Here is a 22,147-nt window from a genome sequence, read left to right as displayed (position 1 = left end):
ATTCCCGACCTTTTTTTGTGCTTGGAACCCATACGATTTGGACCCCAGGTTGGGAACCCCTGGGTTAGAACTTAGAAAATTGAGAGGAGATTTGATGAGGGCTGTAGATAGGGTAAATAGACAATAGACAATAGGTGCAGAAGTAGACCATTCGGCCCCTCGAGTGTGCACCGCCATTCTGAGATCATGGCTGATCATTCACTATCAATACCCAGTCCCTGCCTTGTCCCCATATCCCTTGATTCCCCTATCCATCAGATATCTATCCAGCTCCTTCTTGAAAGCATCCAGAGAATTGGCCTCCACCGTCTTCCGAGGCAGTGCATTCCACACCTCCACAACTCTCTGGGAGAAGAAGCTCTTCCTCAACTCTGTTTTAAATAACTGACCTCTTATTCTCAATCCATGCCCTCTGGTACTGGACTCTCCCAACATCTGGAACATATTTCCTGCCTCAATCCTATCAAATCCTTTAATTATCTTAAACGTTTCAATCAGATCCCCTCTCAATCTCCTCAATTCCAGCATGTACAAGCCCAATCTCTCCAATCTCTCTGCGTAAGACAGCCCTGCCATCCCAGGAATCAACCTAGTGAATCTACGCTGCACTTCCTCAATTGCCAGAATGTCCTTCCTTAAACCTGGAGACCAAAACTGTACACAATATTCCAGGTGTGGTCTCACCAGGGCCCTGTACAAATGCAAAAGAACATCCTTGCTCTTGTATTCAATTCCCCTTGTAACAAAGGCCAACATTCCATTTGCCCTCTTCACTGCCTGTTGCACTTGCTCATTCACCTTCATTGACTGGTGAACTAGGACTCCTAGGTCTCTTTGCATTTCTCCCTTACCGAACTCGACACCGTTCAGACAATACTCTGCCCTCTTGTTCCTGCTTCCAAAGTGGATAACTTCACATTTGAAAGCAGGCACAAATGCAAACAGGCTTTCCCCACTGAGGTTGGGTGGGACTGGAGGTCATGGGTTAAGGGTGAAAGTTGAAATGAGGGTAAACTTCTTCAGTCAGAGAACCGTGAGAGTGTGGAACGAGCAGCCGGTACAAGTGGTGCATGCAAACTCGATTTCAACATTTAAGAGAAGTTTGGATAGGTACATGGATGGGAGGGGTATGGAGGGCTATGGTCCTGATGCAGGTCATTGGGAGTAGGCAACTTAAATGGTTTAGATGGGCTGAAGGGCCTGTTTCTGTGCTGTTATTTTCTATGACTCCAACTCCAGCCACAAATCTGGTCCACAGCCCAAGTAACACATGACCAGCCTTCCAAGTACTTCCAGCTCTGGTGTTACTGGGACTTAGTGTTATGGTGTCAATCTTACCGAATAGCTAAACAACACACACTCACACACACTCACACACACACACACACACACACACACTCACACTCACACTCACACTCACACTCACACTCACACTCACACTCACACTCACACTCACACTCACACTCACACTCACACTCACACTCACACTCACACTCACACACACACACTCACTCACACACACACACACAGACACTCACTCACACACACACACACAGACACTCACTCACACACACACACACACAGACACTCACTCACACACACACACACACAGACACTCACTCACACACACACACACACAGACACTCACTCACACACACACACACACAGACACTCACTCACACACACACACACACAGACACTCACTCACACTCACACACACACAGACACTCACACACACTCACACACACACAGACACTCACACACACTCACACTCACTCACTCACACACACTCACACGCACACACACACACACAGACACTCACACGCACACACACACACACACACACACTCACACACTCACACAGACACTCACACAGACACTCACACAGACACTCACACAGACACACACACAGACACACAGACACTCACACAGACACACACACAGACACACACACACACAGACACTCACACACTCACACAGACACTCACACAGACACTCACACAGACACTCACACAGACACTCACACAGACACACACACAGACACACACACACTCACACAGACACACACAGACACTCACACGCACACACACACACGCACACTATGCTGAAGAACCTCTGCAATCAGACAGCATCTATGGAGCTAAATAAATAGTTGATAGTTTGGGCTGAGACCTGCCATCAGAACAGGGAAGGAAGCAGGAAGAGGTCAGAACAAGAAGGTGAGGGGAAGTGGAAAGAGTGCATCCTGGTAGGTGATAGGTGAGACCAAGTGAGGGGCAAGGCGAATAGGTGGGTGGGAATGAAGTAAGAAGCTGGGAGGTGATAGGTGGAAGAGATAAAGGGCTGAAGATGAAGATATCTGATTGGAGAGGACAGTGGACCATGAAAGAAAGGGAAGGAGGAGGGAGGTGATGGGCAGGTTATAAGGGTGGGGAAGAGATCGGTGAGAGATTAACCAGATTGGGGAATTGAAAAAGAGAGAAATGGGGAGGGGGAGGAGGATCAGAGTAAAGTGATTACTAAAAGTCAGAGAATCGATATTCATGCCATTGGGTTAGAGGCCACCCAGGCTGAATACACGGTGTTGCTTCTCCAACCTGAGTTTGGGGTGGTGTTTGTGGTGTTTGGGGCAGCAATGAAGATCTTCTATCTCCGGTTGCCCTTGGGCTTGGCGGTGTTCAGGGCTTCCTTCATTGTGTCAGTAGCTTCCTCTCGGTTTTCATGACCCCCAATCATGCAGGTCTCAGCTGGAGACTCAGGAATACTGTCACACTCAGATTTAAAATGCTGTTTCTCTAACAATTTTGTTTGACCAGTCAGGGTTGTTGGCCCTGAGCTGAACCCCCAAACCTGGAAGACTGGTGGACCACACTTAGTCTGACCTCTACCCTTTGACCTGTTTGGCATGGGTGACCCTACCAAGAGCCAAAGCATAAAGCCCTGACTCCAACCAACATGGCTCTCTGGGTCATTGAGACAAGCAAGCCTCCAAATCCAATGGTAAGGTTAGCATTCTCTTGCAGGTCTCCAACCTGGGTTTGGCTGAATTCCTGCCCCTCTCACCACATACTTATTCCAGCTTCTGTCCCCTTCCTATCTGGTCCTGATGAACTGACTCAGCCCAAGGTGTCAACTATATATTCCCTTCACAGATGTTGCCTGGCCTGCTGAACTCCTCCAGCGTTTCTGGGATGAGTGTTATCCATTCACAAGCACTAAGTAACAAGCGTTAGGTTAGAGTCATAGAGATGGAACCGGAGCCTTCAGCCCAACTCATTCATGCTGACCCAGATGCTCATCTAAACTGATCCCAATTGAATTGAGTTGACTTTATTACTTACATCCTTCATATACGTGAGGAGTAAAAATCTTTACATTACTTCTCTGTCTAAGTATGCAATGTACAATTTATAGTAACTTTTAACAAATAGTATGTACAACAGGATATTCAATATAAATATCAGTGTGAGCTCATCAGTCTGGTGGCCTGGTGGAAGAAGCTGTCCCAGAGCCTGTTGGTCCTGGCTTTTATGCTGCGGTACCATTTCCCGGATGGTAGCAGCTGGAATAGATTGCGGTTGGGGTGACTCGGGTCCCCAATGATCCTTCGGGCCCTTTTTACACACCTGTCCTTGTAAATGTCCTGAATAGTGGGAAGTTCACAACTACAGATGCACTGGACTGTCCGCACCACTCTCTGCAGAGTCCTGTGATTGAGGGAGGTACAGTTCCCATACCGGGCAGTGATGCAGCCAGTCAGGATTTAACACTGGGATGGGTAGGAATTTATTCCTAGTAAAGCTCTGCAATTCTCTACCACGGAGACCCGGGTTTGATGCCAGCTTCTGGCGCTGTGATTGGTTTTGTGCGTGTGTCCATGTTCTCCACAAAGCCGCATGGGTTTCTCCGGGTGCTCTGGTTTCCCCTCACATCCCAATATCGTGCGGGGTTTCTGGTTTTATAGGCCGCTGTGAAGTGCCTCTCCACCCTCATCCCATGTGTGGGTGAGGGGTAAAATCTGGGGACAGCTTTTGGGAATGTGGGGCGGAAGTGAAGAAAATATTTCATTTTATTATTTATTGAGACACAGCGTGGAACAGTCCACTCTGGCCCTTCAAGCTGTGCTGCCCAGCAATTCCCCAGTTTTTTTAAATCCTAGCCTTATCACGGGTCAATTTTCAATGATCAATTATCTTATCAACCGGTATGTCTTTGTACCAGAACCAGAGCTGCTTTTCCCAGAGACTGGTGAATCTGTAGATTTCTCTGCCCAATGAAGCAGTGAAGGCTACCTCTGTAAATATATATAAATATAAGTAAATATAAGACACGGGTGGACAGATTTTTGCATAGTAGGGAATTAAGGGTTATGGAGAAAAGGCAGGTAGGTGGAGATGAGTCCATTGTCAGATCAGCCATGATCTTATTGAATGGCAGAGAATGGTCGACGGGCCAGAAGGCCGACTCCTGCTCCTATCTTACTGAATGATGGAGCAGCCTCGACGGGCCAGAAGGCCGACTCCTGCTCCTATCTTACTGAATGGTGAGCAGGCTCGACGGGCCAGAAGGCCGACTCCTGCTCCTATCTTACTGAATGATGGAGCAGCCTCGACGGGCCAGAAGGCCGACTCCTGCTCCTATCTTACTGAATGATGGAGCAGCCTCGACGGGCCAGAAGGCCGACTCCTGCTCCTACCTTACTGAACGGTGAGCAGGCTCGATGGGCCAGAAGGCCGACTCCTGCTCCTATCTTACTGAATGGTGGAGCAGGCTCGATGGGCCCGAAGGCCGACTCCTGCTCCTATCTTACTGAATGGTGGAGCAGGCTCGACGGGCCAGAAGGCCGACTCCTGCTCCTATCTTACTGAATGGTGAGCAGGCTCGACGGGCCGGAAGGCCCACTCCTGCTCCTATCTTACTGAATGGTGGAGCAGGCTCAATGGGCCAGAAGGCCGACTCCTGCTCCTATCTTACTGAATGGTGGAGCAGGCTCGATGGGCCAGAAGGCCGACTCCTGCTCCTATCTTACTGAATGGTGGAGCAGGCTTGACGGGCCAGAAGGTCGACTCCTGCTCCTATCTTACTGAATGGTGAGCAGGCTTGACGGGCCGGAAGGCCGACTCCTGCTCCTACCTTACTGAATGGTGGAGCAGGCTCGACGGGCCAGAAGGCCGACTCCTGCTCCTATCTTACTGAATGGTGGAGCAGGCTCGACGGGCCAGAAGGCCGACTCCTGCTCCTATTTCTTATGTTCTTTGGACAGTGTGAAGAAATCCAGGCAGTCATGGGGAGAACATTTGAACTCCTCACAGGCGGCAGGGGAATTGAACCTGAGTCGCCTGTACTATAAAGTTGTGCTAGCCACTACACTACCTAGCAGGGGGATGGGATTGTTGGAATAGTTGTGTTGTACGTAAGGAGTTTGTACGTTCTCCCTGTATTGCATTGGGTTCCACTGAGTGCTCCAGTTTCCTCCCGCATTGTCAAGACGTTCTGGCTAGTAGGTCACACGGGTGTGTCTTGGGATCCACTTTGCAAGGGTAGGCTGTGGACTCGTTTTGGGTGAACTTTGGGGTTCATGTTGCATGCGTTCCTGGATTCTCCTAGTCACTTGTTTTTTTGCTGATTTTGAGCAGTTTGATCAGGACCATCAATGTGGTCTGGGGCGCCTCAGCAAAGGATGGACCTGCGGCATACAGCAGCACGAGGCTGAATACCACCCGACTGCTAGTTTAATGCTTGATAATCTACGTCTTGTCCGCTCGCTTTTGCCGTTTGCCCAATGTCTTCTTTCTCCGCGCGTTGGGTGTTTTCTTGACCGGGTTCCGTGGTGTTTGTTTCGTGGCTGTCTGTGGGAGGACGAATCTCAGAGTTGTATTCTGTTTACACACCTTGATAATAAATATACGTTGAATCTTTGAATTGGCTGTTGGGCCAGAAAGGCCTGTTACTGTGCTGTATCTCTAATTAAATTCTTTAAAACACTATGGAAGTATGAACGGAAGAGGTCAGAGCCTCGGTCTGGGCTGTGAAGCACTCTGTCTGCACTGACCTTGCGATGACTTTAGCTCGGATTACTAGCCAGGATTCAGTAAATAAACTGAGGGCCAGGCAGCATCTGCGGAGGCAGAGGGATGGTTGGCATTCTGGGTCAGGACCCTGTATCAAGACTGGGAGCAGAGGGAGACAGTCGGTCCGTAGAGGAAGAGGGGGAGGAGGGACAGATGTTGGTAGGTGATTGGTAGAGTGCATTATGGGTGGGGGGGGGAGAGATGGAAACAAATGGGGTGAGTGATAGAACTGTAAGATAGCATCATCATTATGTGCCTTGTTGTATGACATCATCATTATGTGCCTTGTTGTATGACATGGGCGATCATGGTCTTTGTCCTTGATTGTTCTTGGTAAATTGTTCGACATAAGTGGTTTGCTGTTGCCTTCTCCTGGGCAGTGTCTTTACAAGACGGGTGATCCCAGCCACAGAGATTGTCTACCTGGCGTCAGTGGTCACATAACCAGGGCATGTGATCTGCTCCGGCTGCTCATACGATCATCCACCACCTGCCCCCATGGCTTCACGTGACCCTGATCTGGGGCGGTGTGGGGGGGAGGGGGCTACACCTTGTCCGGGCCAGCAGAGAAAAAGAGACATACGGTATCTCCACCCCGATACCCAAACCATAAGGTATAAGAGTAGAATTAGCCCATTCTGCCACTCAATCATGGCCCATTTCCTTTTTTTCTCTCAACTGCATTCTCTTCCATTCTCCCCTTATCTCTTCACCAGTTAAGAACTTAACGATCTGCACTTTAAACATGCCCACTGATTTGGCCTAGCTAGCTGTTTGTGGCAATGAACTCCACCGATTCACCACCCTCTGGCTGAAGACAGTCCTCCTCGTCTCAGTCCTAAAGAGAGGCCTCTTTATTCTGAAGCTGTGCCCACAGATACTAGGCTCTCCCACTGACGGAGGCATCTTCTCCATGTCTGTGCAAGCCTTTCAGTACCTGGAAGGTTTCAAAGCGATTCCTCCCCAACCCTCAGAACTCAGGCCTGGAGCCTGAGCTGCTCCTCGTACATGAAGCCTTTCATTCACAGGATCTTTCTAGTGAAGCTCCCCCGGATGCTCTCCATGTTTCCTTGGATGGAGGACCTTCACTGCTGCCCTAAATGCCGGTGGTGTAATGGGCAAAAGCTATATAAATGCATGTCTGTATCTAAAATGTACCTAACTGTCTGTATTGTACCCGCTAACAGCACGATGCCTGGCAGCAGTCCCAGGCAGCTGTCGCGCTCTATGTTTAAAAAAAAAACAAACACTTGCCTGAAACACCTGCTTCAAACCTCTCCTTCTGCTCTTGCATTCCCTAGTGCGTCACACTCTAGGCAAAGAAACACAGCGGGGGTGGGGTGGGTTACCTGAATCAGGATTATATTCTTTCTCAAGATTGTGGATTCAGTAGGTTTCAAAAGGTACATTTAAGGTCGGAGAAATGTATACAATATACATCCTGAAATTCTTTTTCTTCACAAGCATCCACAAAAACAGAGGAGTGTCCCAAAGAATGAATGACAGTTAAATGTTAGAACCCCAAACCCCCCCCCCCCAGCTCCCCCCTCCCATGCACAAGCAGCAGTAAAGCAACGACCCCTCCCCACCCTCCCCACTGGCAAAAAGAGCATCGGCACCCCCTCACTGAGCACTCCAGTGTGCAGCGAAGCACCGGTAAAGACAGAGACTTGCAGTACTCCAAAGACTACTTCTTCACCTGGAATTCTGCAGAATAAGGGAAACAGAGGTGTCCCATTTCTCAGCGAGAGGGCAGACATAACAAAACAACTCGCTGGTTTACGGTGTTAGAAGTCTGTTGCGTCGCTTTTTCCAGCAGCCAGCTCACTGCTCCCGACCCTCTCCGTGCTCCCACGACACAACAGGCAGCGGCACCGACTTCGAATCCGCCCGCCTCCAGTGCCACGAGAATCTGGCTCGCTGGTCCTCCAGGCCACGTCCTTGGCCTATCGAGAAACGGCTGCTCGTGAGGCCCCGAGAGCGGGTCCCAGTTCTGCAAAGAACCGAAGTTAGCATGTAACTCCAGGTCGGGGTCTTCAAAGGAACCTTGAAAGGGAAAATAAGAGATATAGAAGATAGAAATAGAGCTGTTTCTGAAGATGCCAGCAAAGGAGTCACTGTTAGGTGCCATCACCTTCCTAATGGTTTAAGGTATCTTCCCTTGGTGTAACCTACACCTCCTACCCCTAAGGGCCGTGGGTACAGGTTAATGCCACCGCCCACAGGTTCCCCTCCAAACCACACACCTTCCCGACTTGGAAGCCTACTGTCAGTCCTTCACCGTCACCGTGTCTGAGACCTGGGACTGCCTCCCTGAGGGCACGAGGGGAAAACCTTCACCAGAGGGACTGCTGCAGTCCAGTAGGCGGCTCACCTCCACAAGGGGCAGTAAGGGAGGGCCGATAACTGCTGGTCCTGCCTTTGATAACGAGATCCCAAAGAGGAGGAGTAAATGACATTGGTGGCAAGGGGAAGTTTGCAGGAAGCGATAAGGTATCTCATTCAGAGAGGGTGAAAATCAAACAAACCTTCCCCTACGTCACCCGCCGCACGGAAGGGCAGGTTTAAGGTGACTCTGACCTTCGGCTGGGCTTTAGCTGCTCAGTAAAGCCTGAATGCAAGGGGGTGAAGCTAAGGGGTGAGGGGTCAGTGGAAGGTGGGAAGTCAGGAGAGGGTGGGGTGAGAGGTCAATGGAAGGCAAGAGATCAGCAGAGGATGAGGGGTCAGTATAGAGTGAAAGGTCAGGGTGATGGGTGAGTGCAGAGTGAGGGATCTGTGAGGGTGAGGGGCCATAGTCAGGGGAAAGTGGGGGCTCAGTGGAAAGTGAGTGCTGTACAGAGTGAAGAGTGTTGATGGGGATTGGTGTGGTGTCAGAGGAGAGCGATGGGTCAATGGAGGGAGGATGATGGGATAGTGGAGAAGGGGAATGGTCAATGTAGGGTGAAAGGTCAATGGAAATTGAAGGGTCAGAGGAATGTGTGGGTTAAGGGGCATGTGGGCTGGGGAAGATGAAGGGTCAGAGGAGAGCAAGGGGTAAGTGAAGTGCCAGGGGGCTGTTCAGGAGAGTGAGAGGTCAGATGCCCAGGGTGAGGGAAAGAGGTGTGACACTCACACTCACACTCCCACTCACTGACACAGGCAGCACCTGGGATCAGGATTGCCCTGGGTGTCCCTCGCTCCCTCACTCCTTCAGTCTCACTCGTCCTCACCTCCCCAAAATAGATACCAGCAAAGACCGTGCTTTAAATCACCTGAACATGATAGATGATACCTCCCCCTTGTGACTCGGCTGGACACCTCCTGACATGACTCTTTACTGGCACGGCTCTGGAACCACGTTAGAAAACGGCTTCGTCATGGAGCCCCACAGCACACAGCTCAACTCGACCGTGCCGGACCCAAGTGCCTATCCAGTCTGATCAGAGAGAGCTGGGTGCCTGGAACGGGTAGATACGAGAGTGGCACTGTTAGATTCAGATACAGAAGGATGGAGATTGTGTGGAGGCAGAATCTGATTTTTATTTATTGATTGAGATACGGGGTGGAATAGGCCCTCCGGTCATTCGAGTCGCGCCGCCCAGCAATCCCAACTTAACCCTGGCCCAATCACGGGACAATTTACAATGGCCAATTAACCTACTAACCGGTAGTTCTTGGGACTGTGGGAGGAAACCAGAGCACTTGAAGGACGTACAAACTCCATTCAGATGGCATCAGAATTGAACCCCGATGCCCTGAGCTGTAATATCGTCACGCTAACCACTGTGCTACCCTGGTGCCCAGTAGGTTTAGTTTAATTGGGTCAGCATGGACATTGAGGGCCAAAAGGCCTGTTCCTGTGCTGTACCTGTTCTGTGTTCTAAACATGTCGTACTGTCGTTATAAACAAGAGAAAATCTGCAGATGCTGGAAGTCCAGAGGAACACAGAAAATGCTGGAGGATCTCTGCAGGTCAGGCAGCATCTCTGGAGAGGAATAAACAGTCAATATTTCAGGCTGAGACCCTTCGTCAGGATTGAAATAATTCTGGGATTGAAAGGCTTGTCAGATGAGGAATGTTTGATGGCTCAGGGCCTTGGAATTTGGAAGAAATGCGGTGGGGGGGCCTCATTGAAACCTATCGGATGTTGAAAGGTGATATAAAAATGTTGATTGAATAGATGAGGAGAGGATGTTTCCTATGGTGGGGGAGTCTAGGGCCAGAGGTCACAACCTCAGAACAGTGGAAAATCCATTCAGAACAGAGACGAGGAGGAATTTCTTGAGCCGGAGAGTGGTGAATCTGTGGAATTCTTTGCCACAGGTGGCTGTAGAGGCCAAGTCACTGGGTATATTTAAGGAGAAGGTTGATAAATTCCTGATCAGTCAGAGGGTGAAAGGTTACAGGAAGAGGCAGGAGTCTGGTATTGAGAAGGAAATGGATCAGCCATGATCAAAGGGCAGGGCAGACTTGATGGGCCAAGTGGCCTAATTCTGCTCCAATGTCTTATGGCCTAAATGACTTTGACCGTGGAGTGATTGTTGGTGCCAGGCGGGGTAGTTTAAGTATCTCCGGAACTGCTGATCCCAGTGATTTTCATGTACAACAGTCTCTCAAGTTTACAGAGAACGGTGCAAAAAACAAACAAACCTCCAGCGAGTGTCAGTTCTGTGGGTGAAAACATCTTGTTAAAGAAATAGGTCAGGGGAGAATGGCCAGACTGGAACTCAAATAACCACATGTCACAACAGTGGTGAGCAAAGCAGCACCTCTGAACACACAGCATGTCGAATCTACATCAGCAGAAGGCCACAAGCACACACTCAGTGGCCGCTTCAGTAGGTACAGGAGGTAGAAAACAAAGTGGGCACTTTGTGTCGTCAGTGTCTCCCCACAGTGCAGACTCTGAATCTGCGTTCCGAAGACGTCTCAGGATTTGCCTCGGCCCCAGTACACTGATGCAAGCATGAAGAAGCTAGGAACGCAGCTCGACTTCCTTAGGAGTGTGAGCAGAGTCACCAAAGACCCGAGCAAATTTCTACCAATGTACAGTAAAGAGCATTCCGGCTGTTGCATCACCGTCTGGTACGGCAGTTCCAACACGCAGGATCGAAATAGGTTGAAAGATGGTTGTAGACGAAGTCAGCTCCGTCAAGGGCACAGTCCTCCCTCTTTAAAATGTGATGCCTCAAGAAGGCAGCATCTATGATGAGACACCCTCACCATCTGGGACATGCCCTCTTCTCATTACTACCACCAGCGACGAGGAACGGGAGCCTGAAGACACACACTCAACATTTTGATGGAAGTTCCCTTCCACCATTAGAGTTCTGACAGGTCCATGAACACCACAACATTCAAAATAAATTTATTATCAAAGGACATTTATGACACAATATACAATCCTGATATTAATTTCCTTGTGGACATTCTCAATAAATCTGCTTCCTTGGAACAAGGGTTCCCAATCTGGGGTCTATGAAGCCTCCATTAACGATAGGGGTCCATGACATAAAAAAGGTTGGTGACCCCTGCTCTATATGGATCATCTAGAAATGTAACTGCTGAATCACCAGTCATCCATGGAATTTCTGTAGCCAACACAAGTAGACAACATTCATTCATTATGTGCCATGTCATATGACATCATCATTATGTGCCATGTCACATGACATCATCATTATGTGCCATGTCACATGACATCATCATTATGTGCCATGTCACATGACATCATCATTATGTGCCATGTCACATGACATCATCATTATGTGCCATGTCACTTGACATCATCATTATGTGCCTTGTTGTATGATGTGGGTGATCACGGTCTTTCCATGACCATGATTATTCTTGGCAAATATTTCCACAGAAGTGGTTTGCCATTGTCTTCTTCTGGGCAGCGTCTTTACAAGATGGGTGACCCCAGCCATTATCACTACTCTTTAGAGATTGTCTGCCTGACGTCAGTGGTCACATGACCAGGACTTGTGATCTGCACCAGCTGCTCATACGACTACCCCATGGATCCTTGATTATGGAGTGAGGGGGTGGGGGGGAAGGCTAAGCAGGTGCTACACCTTTCCCAAGGATTACCTACAAGCTAGCGGAGGGAAGGAGGGAGTTGTACCTCCTCTGGTAGAGATGTTCCCCCCACCCTGCCACCCAGAGCTTGGCAATCTTTCGGGGTTCTGTACCCTGGGTGCCTGTGGAATCCTGGCCACTGAGGTTGATAGGTTTCTGGACAATGGTGGGGATTGATGACATGTGCCAGGCCCACGATCAATTCCATCTCTTGTCAATTGAAGCATCGAGGAAAATGGAAGTCATCGAGATGGGTGCAGAAGGTGAGCAAGTGTTCCTGCTGCCGGATAAGGCGTCTGTGTGGGGCAGTCTCTCGCTCGCTGAGACTGAGGGAAGGTCCTTGTGTTTCTCTTCCTCGATGCTGTCGGTGGTTGGTGCTGGAGCAAGTTTTAAATCATGCGGGTTGTTCAGTCGAGTCCGACTCTTCGTGACCTCATGATGACCACAGGGTCCTTAGTGTTTTCGTGGAGAGATACGGAAGTGGATCGCCAGGCCTTTCTTCATGCAGATACTGCTGCGGCCCAGGCTGGGTTTGAACTCAGGACCATCTGCCTTGAAGTCCAGAGCTGATGCCACTACACCACCATCCTGATTGTAGATTTGGACCTTAATTCGTTTTTATGGTGTGTTCTAGTTCTGGTGACTCTTTTGTCTCTACTTTTGGGTGATTTTGGAATTGGGGCAGGCTGCAGATAGTGAACGCTGAGCTGCACTGGACTGAAACATGCCCTTTGATTCTGTGTTTTCACTCTTGTTGCTGTTTGTGCAATACTTTTTGTATGTGAGGAGTTTTGATATTTGATGTTTTTCTTTGAAAGGGCTGGTTCTTTGTTTTGTGACTGTCTGGAGATGACAAATCTCAAGGTTGTATACCGCATACATACTTCTGTATGTTTGAAAATGGCACTGAAGGCAAAAGCCAGCCACAATCTTGATGAATGACGGGGCAGGCTCGGGGAACCAAGTGGCCTCTCTTTGCTCCTAATTCCACACACTCACCACCCCCGGTGAAACATTACCCTTCAGGTTCCTATTAAACCTTCCCCTTTCACCTTAAGTCCATGCCCTCTAGCTCCCTAGTCCTTTAGTTCCTAACCTTAACCATAACACAACCTTGGGATGAAGACGTTGCGTATTCATACTTTTTATGCTCCTCAAGTGTTTGTGGGAGGTACAAAAACAACATTGAATATTACATGGAGAGGAGAGATTTAGAGGGTTGTCATGTTTACATACTTGATTGTCCCGGGAGTGTGTGATGGGACAGTGTAGAGGGAGCTTCACTCTGTGTCTGAGCCCGGGAGTGTGTGATGGGACAGTGTAGAGGGAGTTTTACTCTGTGTCTGACCCTGGGGGTGTGTGATGGGACAGTGTAGAGGGAGTTTTACTCTGTGTCTGACCCTGGGGGTGTGTGATGGGACAGTGTAGAGGGAGCTTGACTCTGTGTCTGACCCCGGGAGTGTGTGATGGGACAGTGTAGAGGGAGCTTCACTCTGTGTCTGACCCTGGGAGTGTGTGATGGGACAGTGTCGAGGGAGTTTTACTCTGTGTCTGACCCTGGGAGTGTGTGATGGGACAGTGTAGAGGGAGCTTGACTCTGTGTCTGACCCCGGGAGTGTGTGATGGGACAGTGTAGAGGGAGCTTCACTCTGTGTCTGACCCTGGGAGTGTGTGATGGGACGGTGTAGAGGGAGCTTCACTCTGTGTCTGACCCTGGGAGTGTGTGATGGGACAGTGTAGAGGGAGCTTCACTCTGTGTCTGACCCTGGGAGTGTGTGATGGGACAGTGTAGAGGGAGCTTCACTCTGTGCCTGACCCATTTTTTTTATTACAAAATCCTTTATTACAAATTTCGGTGCTATACAATATATACAAAACAGTGGCAAACACAATTACTGCACTACAAATAGACAATAGACATTACACCAGAATGTTGCCATCCCTATCTACGATGGCATTTACACCCCGCGGAGCCCAATGGTCTCGAAACTCCTCCAAGGCCGCAGTGGACTGCGCGTGTTCCTTTTCAATAGTTACCCGGGCACGAACATACCCCCTAAACATTGCCAGGCAGTCTGCCCGGGGAGATCCTCCTGCCACCCGTTTCCAAGACCCACGGATGGCGGATTTCGCCAGCCCCAGGAGCAAGTTGACTAGGACATCCTCATCCCTCCATGCCCCCTTCCTTACTGGATGACCATATATAAACAGGGTGGGACTAAAATGCAGCCAGAAGGCGCGAAGCAGCCCACGCAAATATGCAAAAAGAGGCTGCAGCCTCACACACTCCATGTACATGTGGTACACGGTCTCCTCCAGCCCGCAGAAGTGGCATGTGGGTGGGAAGTCCATGTACAAACTGAAAAACTTATTGCAGGGCACTGCCCTATGCAGTACCCTCCAGCCGAGATCCCCCAGGTGCATGGGAAGAACCCCGGCATAAAGGGACTTCCAGTGGGGACCCTCCTCACCTCTGGGAGGAAGGACCGACCGCCATGGTGTGTCGGGACGGTGGACAAGGGCAAGGAAGTCTGACCCCGGGAGTGTGTGATGGGACAGTGCGGAGGGAGCTTCACTCTGTGTCTGACCCTGGGAGTGTGTGATGGGACAGTGTAGAGGGAGCTTCACTCTGTGTCTGACCCTGGGAGCGTGTGATGGGACAGTGTGGAGGGAGCTTCACTCTGTGCTTGACCCTGGGAGTGCGTGGTGGGACAGTGTAGAGGGAGCTTCACTCTGTGTCTGACCCTGGGAGTGCGTGGTGGGACAGTGTAGAGGGAGCTTCACTCTTTGTCTGACCCTGGGAGTGTGTGATGGGACAGTGTAGAGGGAGTTTCACTCTGTGTCTGACCCTGGGAGTGTGTGATGGGACAGTGTAGAGGGAGCTTCACTCTGTGTCTGACCCTGGGAGTGTGTGATGGGACAGTGTAGAGGGAGCATCACTCTGTGTCTGACCCTGGGAGTGTGTGATGGGACAGTGTAGAGGGAACTTCACTCTGTGTCTGACCCTGGGAGTGTGCGATGGGACAGTGTGGAGGGAGATTCACTCTGTGCCTGACCCCAGGAGTGTGTGATGGGACGGTGTGGAGGGAGCTTCACTCTGTGTCTGACCCTGGGAGTGTGAGATAGGATAGTTTATATGGAAATTCGTCTCTTTGTGTTTGTGAGGGGCAGGAATTGAAAATAATTTGGGGGAGAACATTTTCTGTTACCCTAATGCGTTCTTCTTTCTTCCTGTATTACAGCGAGTCACAGGGTCCCTGATCTTGGCCGTGTGCACAGCTGTACTGGGATCCCTGCAATTCGGGTACAACATTGGCGTCATCAATGCTCCTCAGAAGGTGAGAAGCTGGGAGTGTGAGTGTGTGAGAGAGAAGGAGCATGACATGTGAAATATGAGAGAGTATCTGTGGAACAGAGTGTGTTACTGAGAGCTATGAGAGATTAAGAGAGAGTGTGAGAGGGAGATCAAGAGAGAGAGAATGAGAGGGGGAGCGAGGGAGATTGAGAGAGAGAGAGAGTGTGAGGGTAAGTTTGAAAAAGAGAGTGAAAGAGTGTGAGAGTGAGTGAAAGAGGCAAGAAAGAGTGTGAGTGAGAGATTGAGTGAGAGATTGAGTGTGAGTGAGAGATTGAGTGTGAGTGTGAGAGATTGAAAGAGTATGAGAGATTAAGAGATTGAAAGAAAGTGAGAATGTGAGAGTGAGATTGAAGGAGAGTATGAGGGAGTGAGAATTGAAATAGTGAGGGTGGGGGGGAGAAAGCAAAAGGGAGACTGAAAATGAGGATGAACCTGATGGAGTGCCAGAGATGACACAAGACATAGAAGGGGATTTTGGAGTTTGCACCCTCTCCCTGTGACCATGTGGCTTCCCCCTGCCTCAGACACTCTGGTTTTATCCCTCATCCCAGCAACCTGCCAGGCCGGTGGGTTAATTCACCTCTGTATATTTTGCTGCTGGTGTGATTGAGGTGTGGAATCTGTGGGGAGTTGGTGGGACTGTGGACGCAGCAAAATGAAGTCAGTGTAAATGGATGGCACAGACTCGGTGGGCCAAAAGGCCAGTTTCTGTGCTGTATGAGTCCATGAAGGGAGAAAAAGACAGAGAGGGAGAGGTAGGATGCATATCTTGCCCCTCAGTGGAAGCAGAGTAAGGCAGTATAGTATTCCCGGGATGAATTATGGACGAGGTTATGGAAACCAGACTATATTCCTAGAAGCCTCAATAGTTTAGCAGAGATTAGTCATGGAGTCACAGGATACTATGGCGCAGAAACAGGCCCTTTGGCCCATCTAGTCTGTGCAAACCGCTTAAACTGCCTACTAACATCAACCTGCAACTGGACCATAACCCCTACTATCGATGTACCTATCCAAATTTGTCTTAAATGCTGAAATGGAACTCACTTCCTCCACTTGCACTGCAGCTTGTTCCATACTCTCACCACCCGCTGAATGAAAAAGCTTCCCCTCGTGTTCCCCTTAAGCATTTCACCTTTCACTCTTAACCCATGAGCTCTAGTTGTCGTCTCGCCCAACCTCAGTGGAAAAAGCCTGCTTGCATTTACCCTATCTATTCCACTTGTAATCTTGTATACCTCTTTCAAATCTCCCCTCAGTCTTCTACATTGTAAGGAATAAAGTCCTAACCTATTGAACCTTTCCCTATAACTCAAGTCCTAACACCATCCTTATAAATTTTCTCTGTACTCTTTCAACCTTATTTACATTTTTCCTGTCGGACAATGACCAAAATTGCACCCAATACTCCAAGTAAGTCCTCACCAACATTACATACAACTTCAACACAACATCCCATCTCCCGTACTCAATATCTGAAGGCCAATGTGCCAAAAACTTTCTTTACGACCCTATCTACTGGTGATGCTACTTTCAATTAATTAGGTACCTGTATTCCCAAGCCGCTTTGTTCTACAGCACTCCTCAGTGCCCGATCATTCACTGTGTAAGACCTACCCTGGTTGTTTCTACCTCACACTTGTCTGCATTAAACTCCATCTGCCATTTTTCAGTCCAGATCCTGCTGCAGGCCATGATGACCTTCCTTACTGTTCACTTCATCCCCAATCTTGGTGTCATTTGCACATTTGCTGATCCAGTTAACCACATTATCATCCACATTATTGACTACAGATGACAAACAACAGAGGACCCAGCACCAATTCCTGCAACGACCTCTCCAGTCAGAGGGGCAACCATCTACTACCACTCTCTGGATTCTCCCACACAACTAATGCCTAATCCAATTTACTACCTCATCTTGAATGCCAAGCGACTGAACCTTCTTGACCAACCTCCCATGTGTGGCTTTGTCAAAGGCCTTGCAGATAACGTCCACTGCTTTGCCTTCATCAGCCTTCCTGGTAACTTGCTTGAAAAACTCTATAAAACTGGTTAGACCCAACCTACCACACACAAACTCATGTTGACCAACCCTAGTCAGTCCATCTGTCTAAATACTTATATATCCGGTCTCTTAAAATATGTTCTAATGACTTCCCTGTGTCATGCTCAGCACCCTTAGTTTCCTGACTTATTCTTACAGCCTTTCTTAAACAACAGAGCACGTTAGCTCTCTGCCTTACCCATGGTCAAGGATCTTCACTAGGGCCCCAGCAACTTCTGCACTGGCCTCCCAAAGGGTCCAAGGGGACAGGGGATTTCTCCCCCCTGATTGTCCTCAGGACAGCAAGCACCTCCTCCTCCTCTGTAACCTGTAGAGGGACCAGGACCTCACTGCTGCTTTGCCTCACGTCTATAGACTCTGTCTCCATCTCCAGAGCAAATACAGATGCAAAAAATCCATTTAAGATCTCTTCTATCTCTTTCAGCTCCACACATAGGTATCTTTTTAAACTTCCAGAGTACCAAGTTTGTCCCATGTTACATTTTTGATTTTAAGTTATCTACAGAAGCCCTGATTCACCTTCACCTTGTCTGCTAGAACAACCTCATGTCTTCTTTTAGCCCTCCTGATTTCCTTATTAAGTGTTCTCTTGCATTTCTTATACTCCTCAAGTATCTCATTTGTTCTTACCTGCCTGTACCTGCGATTCACCTCCTTTTTCTTCACCAGCACTTGAAAACCACGGTTCCCTAAACCTGTTCTTCTGAGAGGAATATTCACATAAAATTTTACTTCTGCAGTCCTCCCATTTCCCGAAAACAGCCTGACCCCATCTACTCTTGCCAGATCCTTTCTGATACCATCAACGTTGGCTTTTCTCCAATTTAGAGTCTCAACATGTGAACCAGACCTATCCTTTTTCTTAATGACCTTGAAACTAATGGCATTATGATCACTGGATGCAAAGTGTTCCACTACACAAACTCCTGTCACCTGCCCTCTCTCCTTCCCTAGTAGGAGATCTATTATCACACTCTCTAGTTGGAATTTCTTTTTACTGGCTCAGAAACTTTTCCTTTCCTGAACAAACTCTATCCCTTCCAGCCCTTTTACAGTTTGGGAGTCCCAGTCAATATGTGGAGAGTTAAAACTACCCACTATCACAACCTTATGTTTCTTGCAAAATTCTGCGATCTCTGTACAAATTTACTCCTCCAAATACCTTGGACCATTGGGTGGTCTATAATTTAGTCCCTTTAAAGTGGCCATCCCTTTCTTATTTCTCAGTTCCACCCATAATGCTTCACTGGACAAGTTCTCCAGTCTGTCCTGATTGAACACTGTCGTGATATTTTCTCTGGCTAGAAATGACACCCCTTCCTTAAATCCTTCCTGCTCTGTCACACCTAGAACAACAGAACCCCGGAATATTGAGCTGCAACCAAGTCTCACCAATGGCAACAATACGCTAACTCCTTAGCCATGTGTTAAACTTATAATCATCCTATTTTTGGCCTCATTCACACATGACCTGGGCAGCGATCCTGAGATAACAACCCTGGAGGCACTGCCCTTTAATTTAGCACCTAACTCCCTGAACTCCCTATGCAGGGCCTCATCATCCATCCCTCCTGTGTCATCGACACCGATGTGGACCACAACCTCGGGCTCTTCACACCCCCACTGTGGAGTTGATCTGAATTGTCCCAGACCCTGGCACCGGGAAGGCTACGTCCCCTCTGGGAATCTCATTCTCATCCACAGAATCTCCTTTCTGTTCCCCTAACTAATGATTTCCCTATCATGACAGCTCACCTCTTCTCTCCCCTTTTGAGTCACAGAGCCAGGCTCAGTGACAGACCTGACTCTTGTGGCTTTCTTGTGCTAGGTTATCCCCCAACGGTATCCAAACCTGTTTGTTGAGGGGAACGGCCACAGGGGTACTCTGCACTGGCTGCCCATCACCTCTCCCCCTCTTGACGGTCACCCAGTTACAATTGGGTGTAACTAACTCCCTGTATGTCCTGTCTATCAACCCCCTCAGCCTCCCGAGTGATCCGGAGTTCATCCAGTTCCAGCTCCATCTCCTTAACACAGTATATTAGAAGCTGCAGCTGGATGCACCTCTCACAGTTGTAGTCGTTTCCCTGCCTTCCCGCATCCTGCAATAGGGGCATTCCACTATCCGGCCTGGCAGCCCCACTGCTCTAAATGTGCTATAAGAAAGGAATAAAGAATACATAATGAAAAAGTATGTACCTGCGGCCTGCGTCTCTGAATTCCCCACTGGCCCACTCACATAATAGCCGCTCTAGTTAAACCTAGTTTCTTTTTCTTAGTCCTCGGACAGTGCACAATCCTGTGTCTCCCTGGCGACTGTCACATGCAAAAAGTGTCGACGGCTCATTTGCTCCTTTTAAAATCTCTGTCCGTCTGCACAATCTGATGTCTCCTTGGGACTGTGGCCCAGAAGAAGTGCCAACTGCCTCCACTTGCTCCTTTCAAACTCTCTCCCACCAGGCAATCCGGTGTTTCCTCTGGACTGTGACACACAGAAGGGATTCATGTTTTCTAGAATTAGGTGGAACTGACTGGATGGAGATTGGAGCTAAGATTCCAAAAAACAGAAAGAAATTTTAGTTGGAAAATTTCAAATTCTCCCACAAAAAATACCACTAATTACACCACAGGAGGGGGCCATTTGTTCCATCAGGTCTGTGCTAGCTGCTGGAAGAGCGGTCCCAACAATCCCACCCTACCAGTCCCCTGTCCCCTGATGGTGACCCAGTACTGAAGGTAAAGCCGAGGCAGATTGATATAGCTGTGATCGTGGAGACCAGCCTGTGTTTGAGTGTGCATGACTATGTCTGTCATATTACAGGTCTGTGTGGGGTCACCGACACCCCCCCCCACACATGCACAGTCGGCCTGGCAGTGACGCCTCAGTTGTGGAGCTGCTTCCTGAACCTTCCCTCAGTTGTCCACCCGCGAGGCTGGGCCCCCCTCAGCCCCCTTGGGGAGGGCAGGTGAGGGTGGGGAATGGGACACTCCACCCTGAGAGGGGTTTCACCCTTCCGAAGGGCACGGGGGACTCTCCCAGCTCAGAGCGATGGCCCCACCGTACCCATAACCTTGACGACCCGTCTGTTTACGCCCACTGACAGCCAGGTCCTCCCGTGGCCGGTCACAGGTATCAGTGCCACGGACACAGGCACAACACATGCCCGGCACCTGACTGACTGTGCCAGCCCTGCCCACAGCTGTCAGCGCTGAGGCACAGTTAACCCTTTCCCGTCACCCTGCATTCCCTCAACCACCTCCCTCCCTTTTCTTCTAAACCCCTTCCTCCCTCTCATGGGGATTGGGCTGCGATGCAGTTAGATCTGGGAGTGGATGGAATGTTTGAGTGGTGGGCTCGAGGATCTGAGGGACCCTGCACTGTTCCTATCACCCATCAGACACAGAGAAATGGGGTGGTTAAAGGAGTGGGAGGGAGTGGAAGGGAAGGTCGGTGAATGAGAGCGAGGGGGGGAAGATGGGCGAAAAAGGTGTGTGTGGGGGAGAGAAAAGTAGGGAAGGAGTGAAAGAAAGAGGAAGAGATAGGGTCAGGAGGGAAAGTGTGTAAGAAAATGGTAGAGGAGGTGAGAGACAAAGAAAGACAGGGAGAGGTAGAGAAGGAGGGAAAGATCCATGAGGTAAAGGTTCAAAAATGAGGGACAGGGACTGGCGGGGTGACGGGGTGCTGGGAAAGGGTTAACTGTGCTTCAGTGCTGACACCATCGGTCAGGTGCCGGGCATGTGTTACGGCTGTGTCTGATACCCATGACCAGCCACGGGGGGGGGGGGGGGTGTGTGTGTGTGTGTGACTCGTCTGTTGGTGGTTGTAAACGAACTGGTGGGTCGTCAAGGTCACGGGGTGAGGTGGGGCCACCAGTCTGAGAGCTGGGAGTGGCCCCGCACCCTCTACAGGGGTACAACTCTCTAGATGGTGTCCCATCCCCTACCCTCTTCTGCTCCGCCTCTCCCGGGAGGGGGTGGGGGGGTCAGGCCCAGCTTGGTGGGTGGGCATCTGAGGGAGGGGGCGGAGGCTCCACAACGGAGGTGTCTTTGCCAGGCTCTCCGTGGGCGGCCTGTAATAGGAACAGAGTCTGTCACGCACACTGAAACTTAGGCTGTTGTCCACAAATACAGGTGTGGAGAGACACACGCTCAGAGACAGGCACACTCACACATCACACATACTCCTCCACCCCCACAGACACAGACAAATGTTCATACTCCTGTCGCTTGCTCAGATGCACAGAAAATACAGCACAAGACAGGCCTCCTGCTCCTACTGCCAGCAATCCCCCGATTTAATCCTATCCCAAACGTGTGGCAACTTGCAATGACCAGTTACCAACTGGTACGTCTTTGGACTGTGGGAGGAAACCCACGTGGTCTCGGGAGAATGTACTAACACCTTACGGGATTTGAACCCGGTACTGTAAAGCGTTGTTCTAACCAACATGTCACCCCGGTGGGTGGTGAGAAGTCAACACACATATCTCCCATTTTGAAATGAATCCCATTTCTCCACGTCTTCAGATAATCACGTACATTCACTCACAAGGACACCACATGGTACACACACACGGAGGGGGTGGTAGAGG

The 22,147-nt window shown here is 49.6% G+C and overlaps 1 protein-coding gene across 1 annotated transcript in view; it reads left to right on the top strand.

Annotated features, from left to right (window-relative positions):
* LOC132396911 (solute carrier family 2, facilitated glucose transporter member 4-like) overlaps positions 1–22,147 on the top strand; it is a 61,969-nt gene that overhangs the window by 10,740 nt on the left and 29,082 nt on the right. Inside the window, exon 2 of the mRNA XM_059974997.1 lies at positions 15,375–15,470. Coding sequence (XP_059830980.1) covers positions 15,375–15,470 — 96 coding nt within the window. The remainder of the gene's footprint in view (positions 1–15,374; positions 15,471–22,147) is intronic.

This window comes from Hypanus sabinus, chromosome 7, assembly GCF_030144855.1.
Source record: "Hypanus sabinus isolate sHypSab1 chromosome 7, sHypSab1.hap1, whole genome shotgun sequence".
NCBI lineage: Eukaryota > Metazoa > Chordata > Chondrichthyes > Myliobatiformes > Dasyatidae > Hypanus > Hypanus sabinus.
This window is presented reverse-complemented; position numbering and strand designations above follow the sequence as displayed.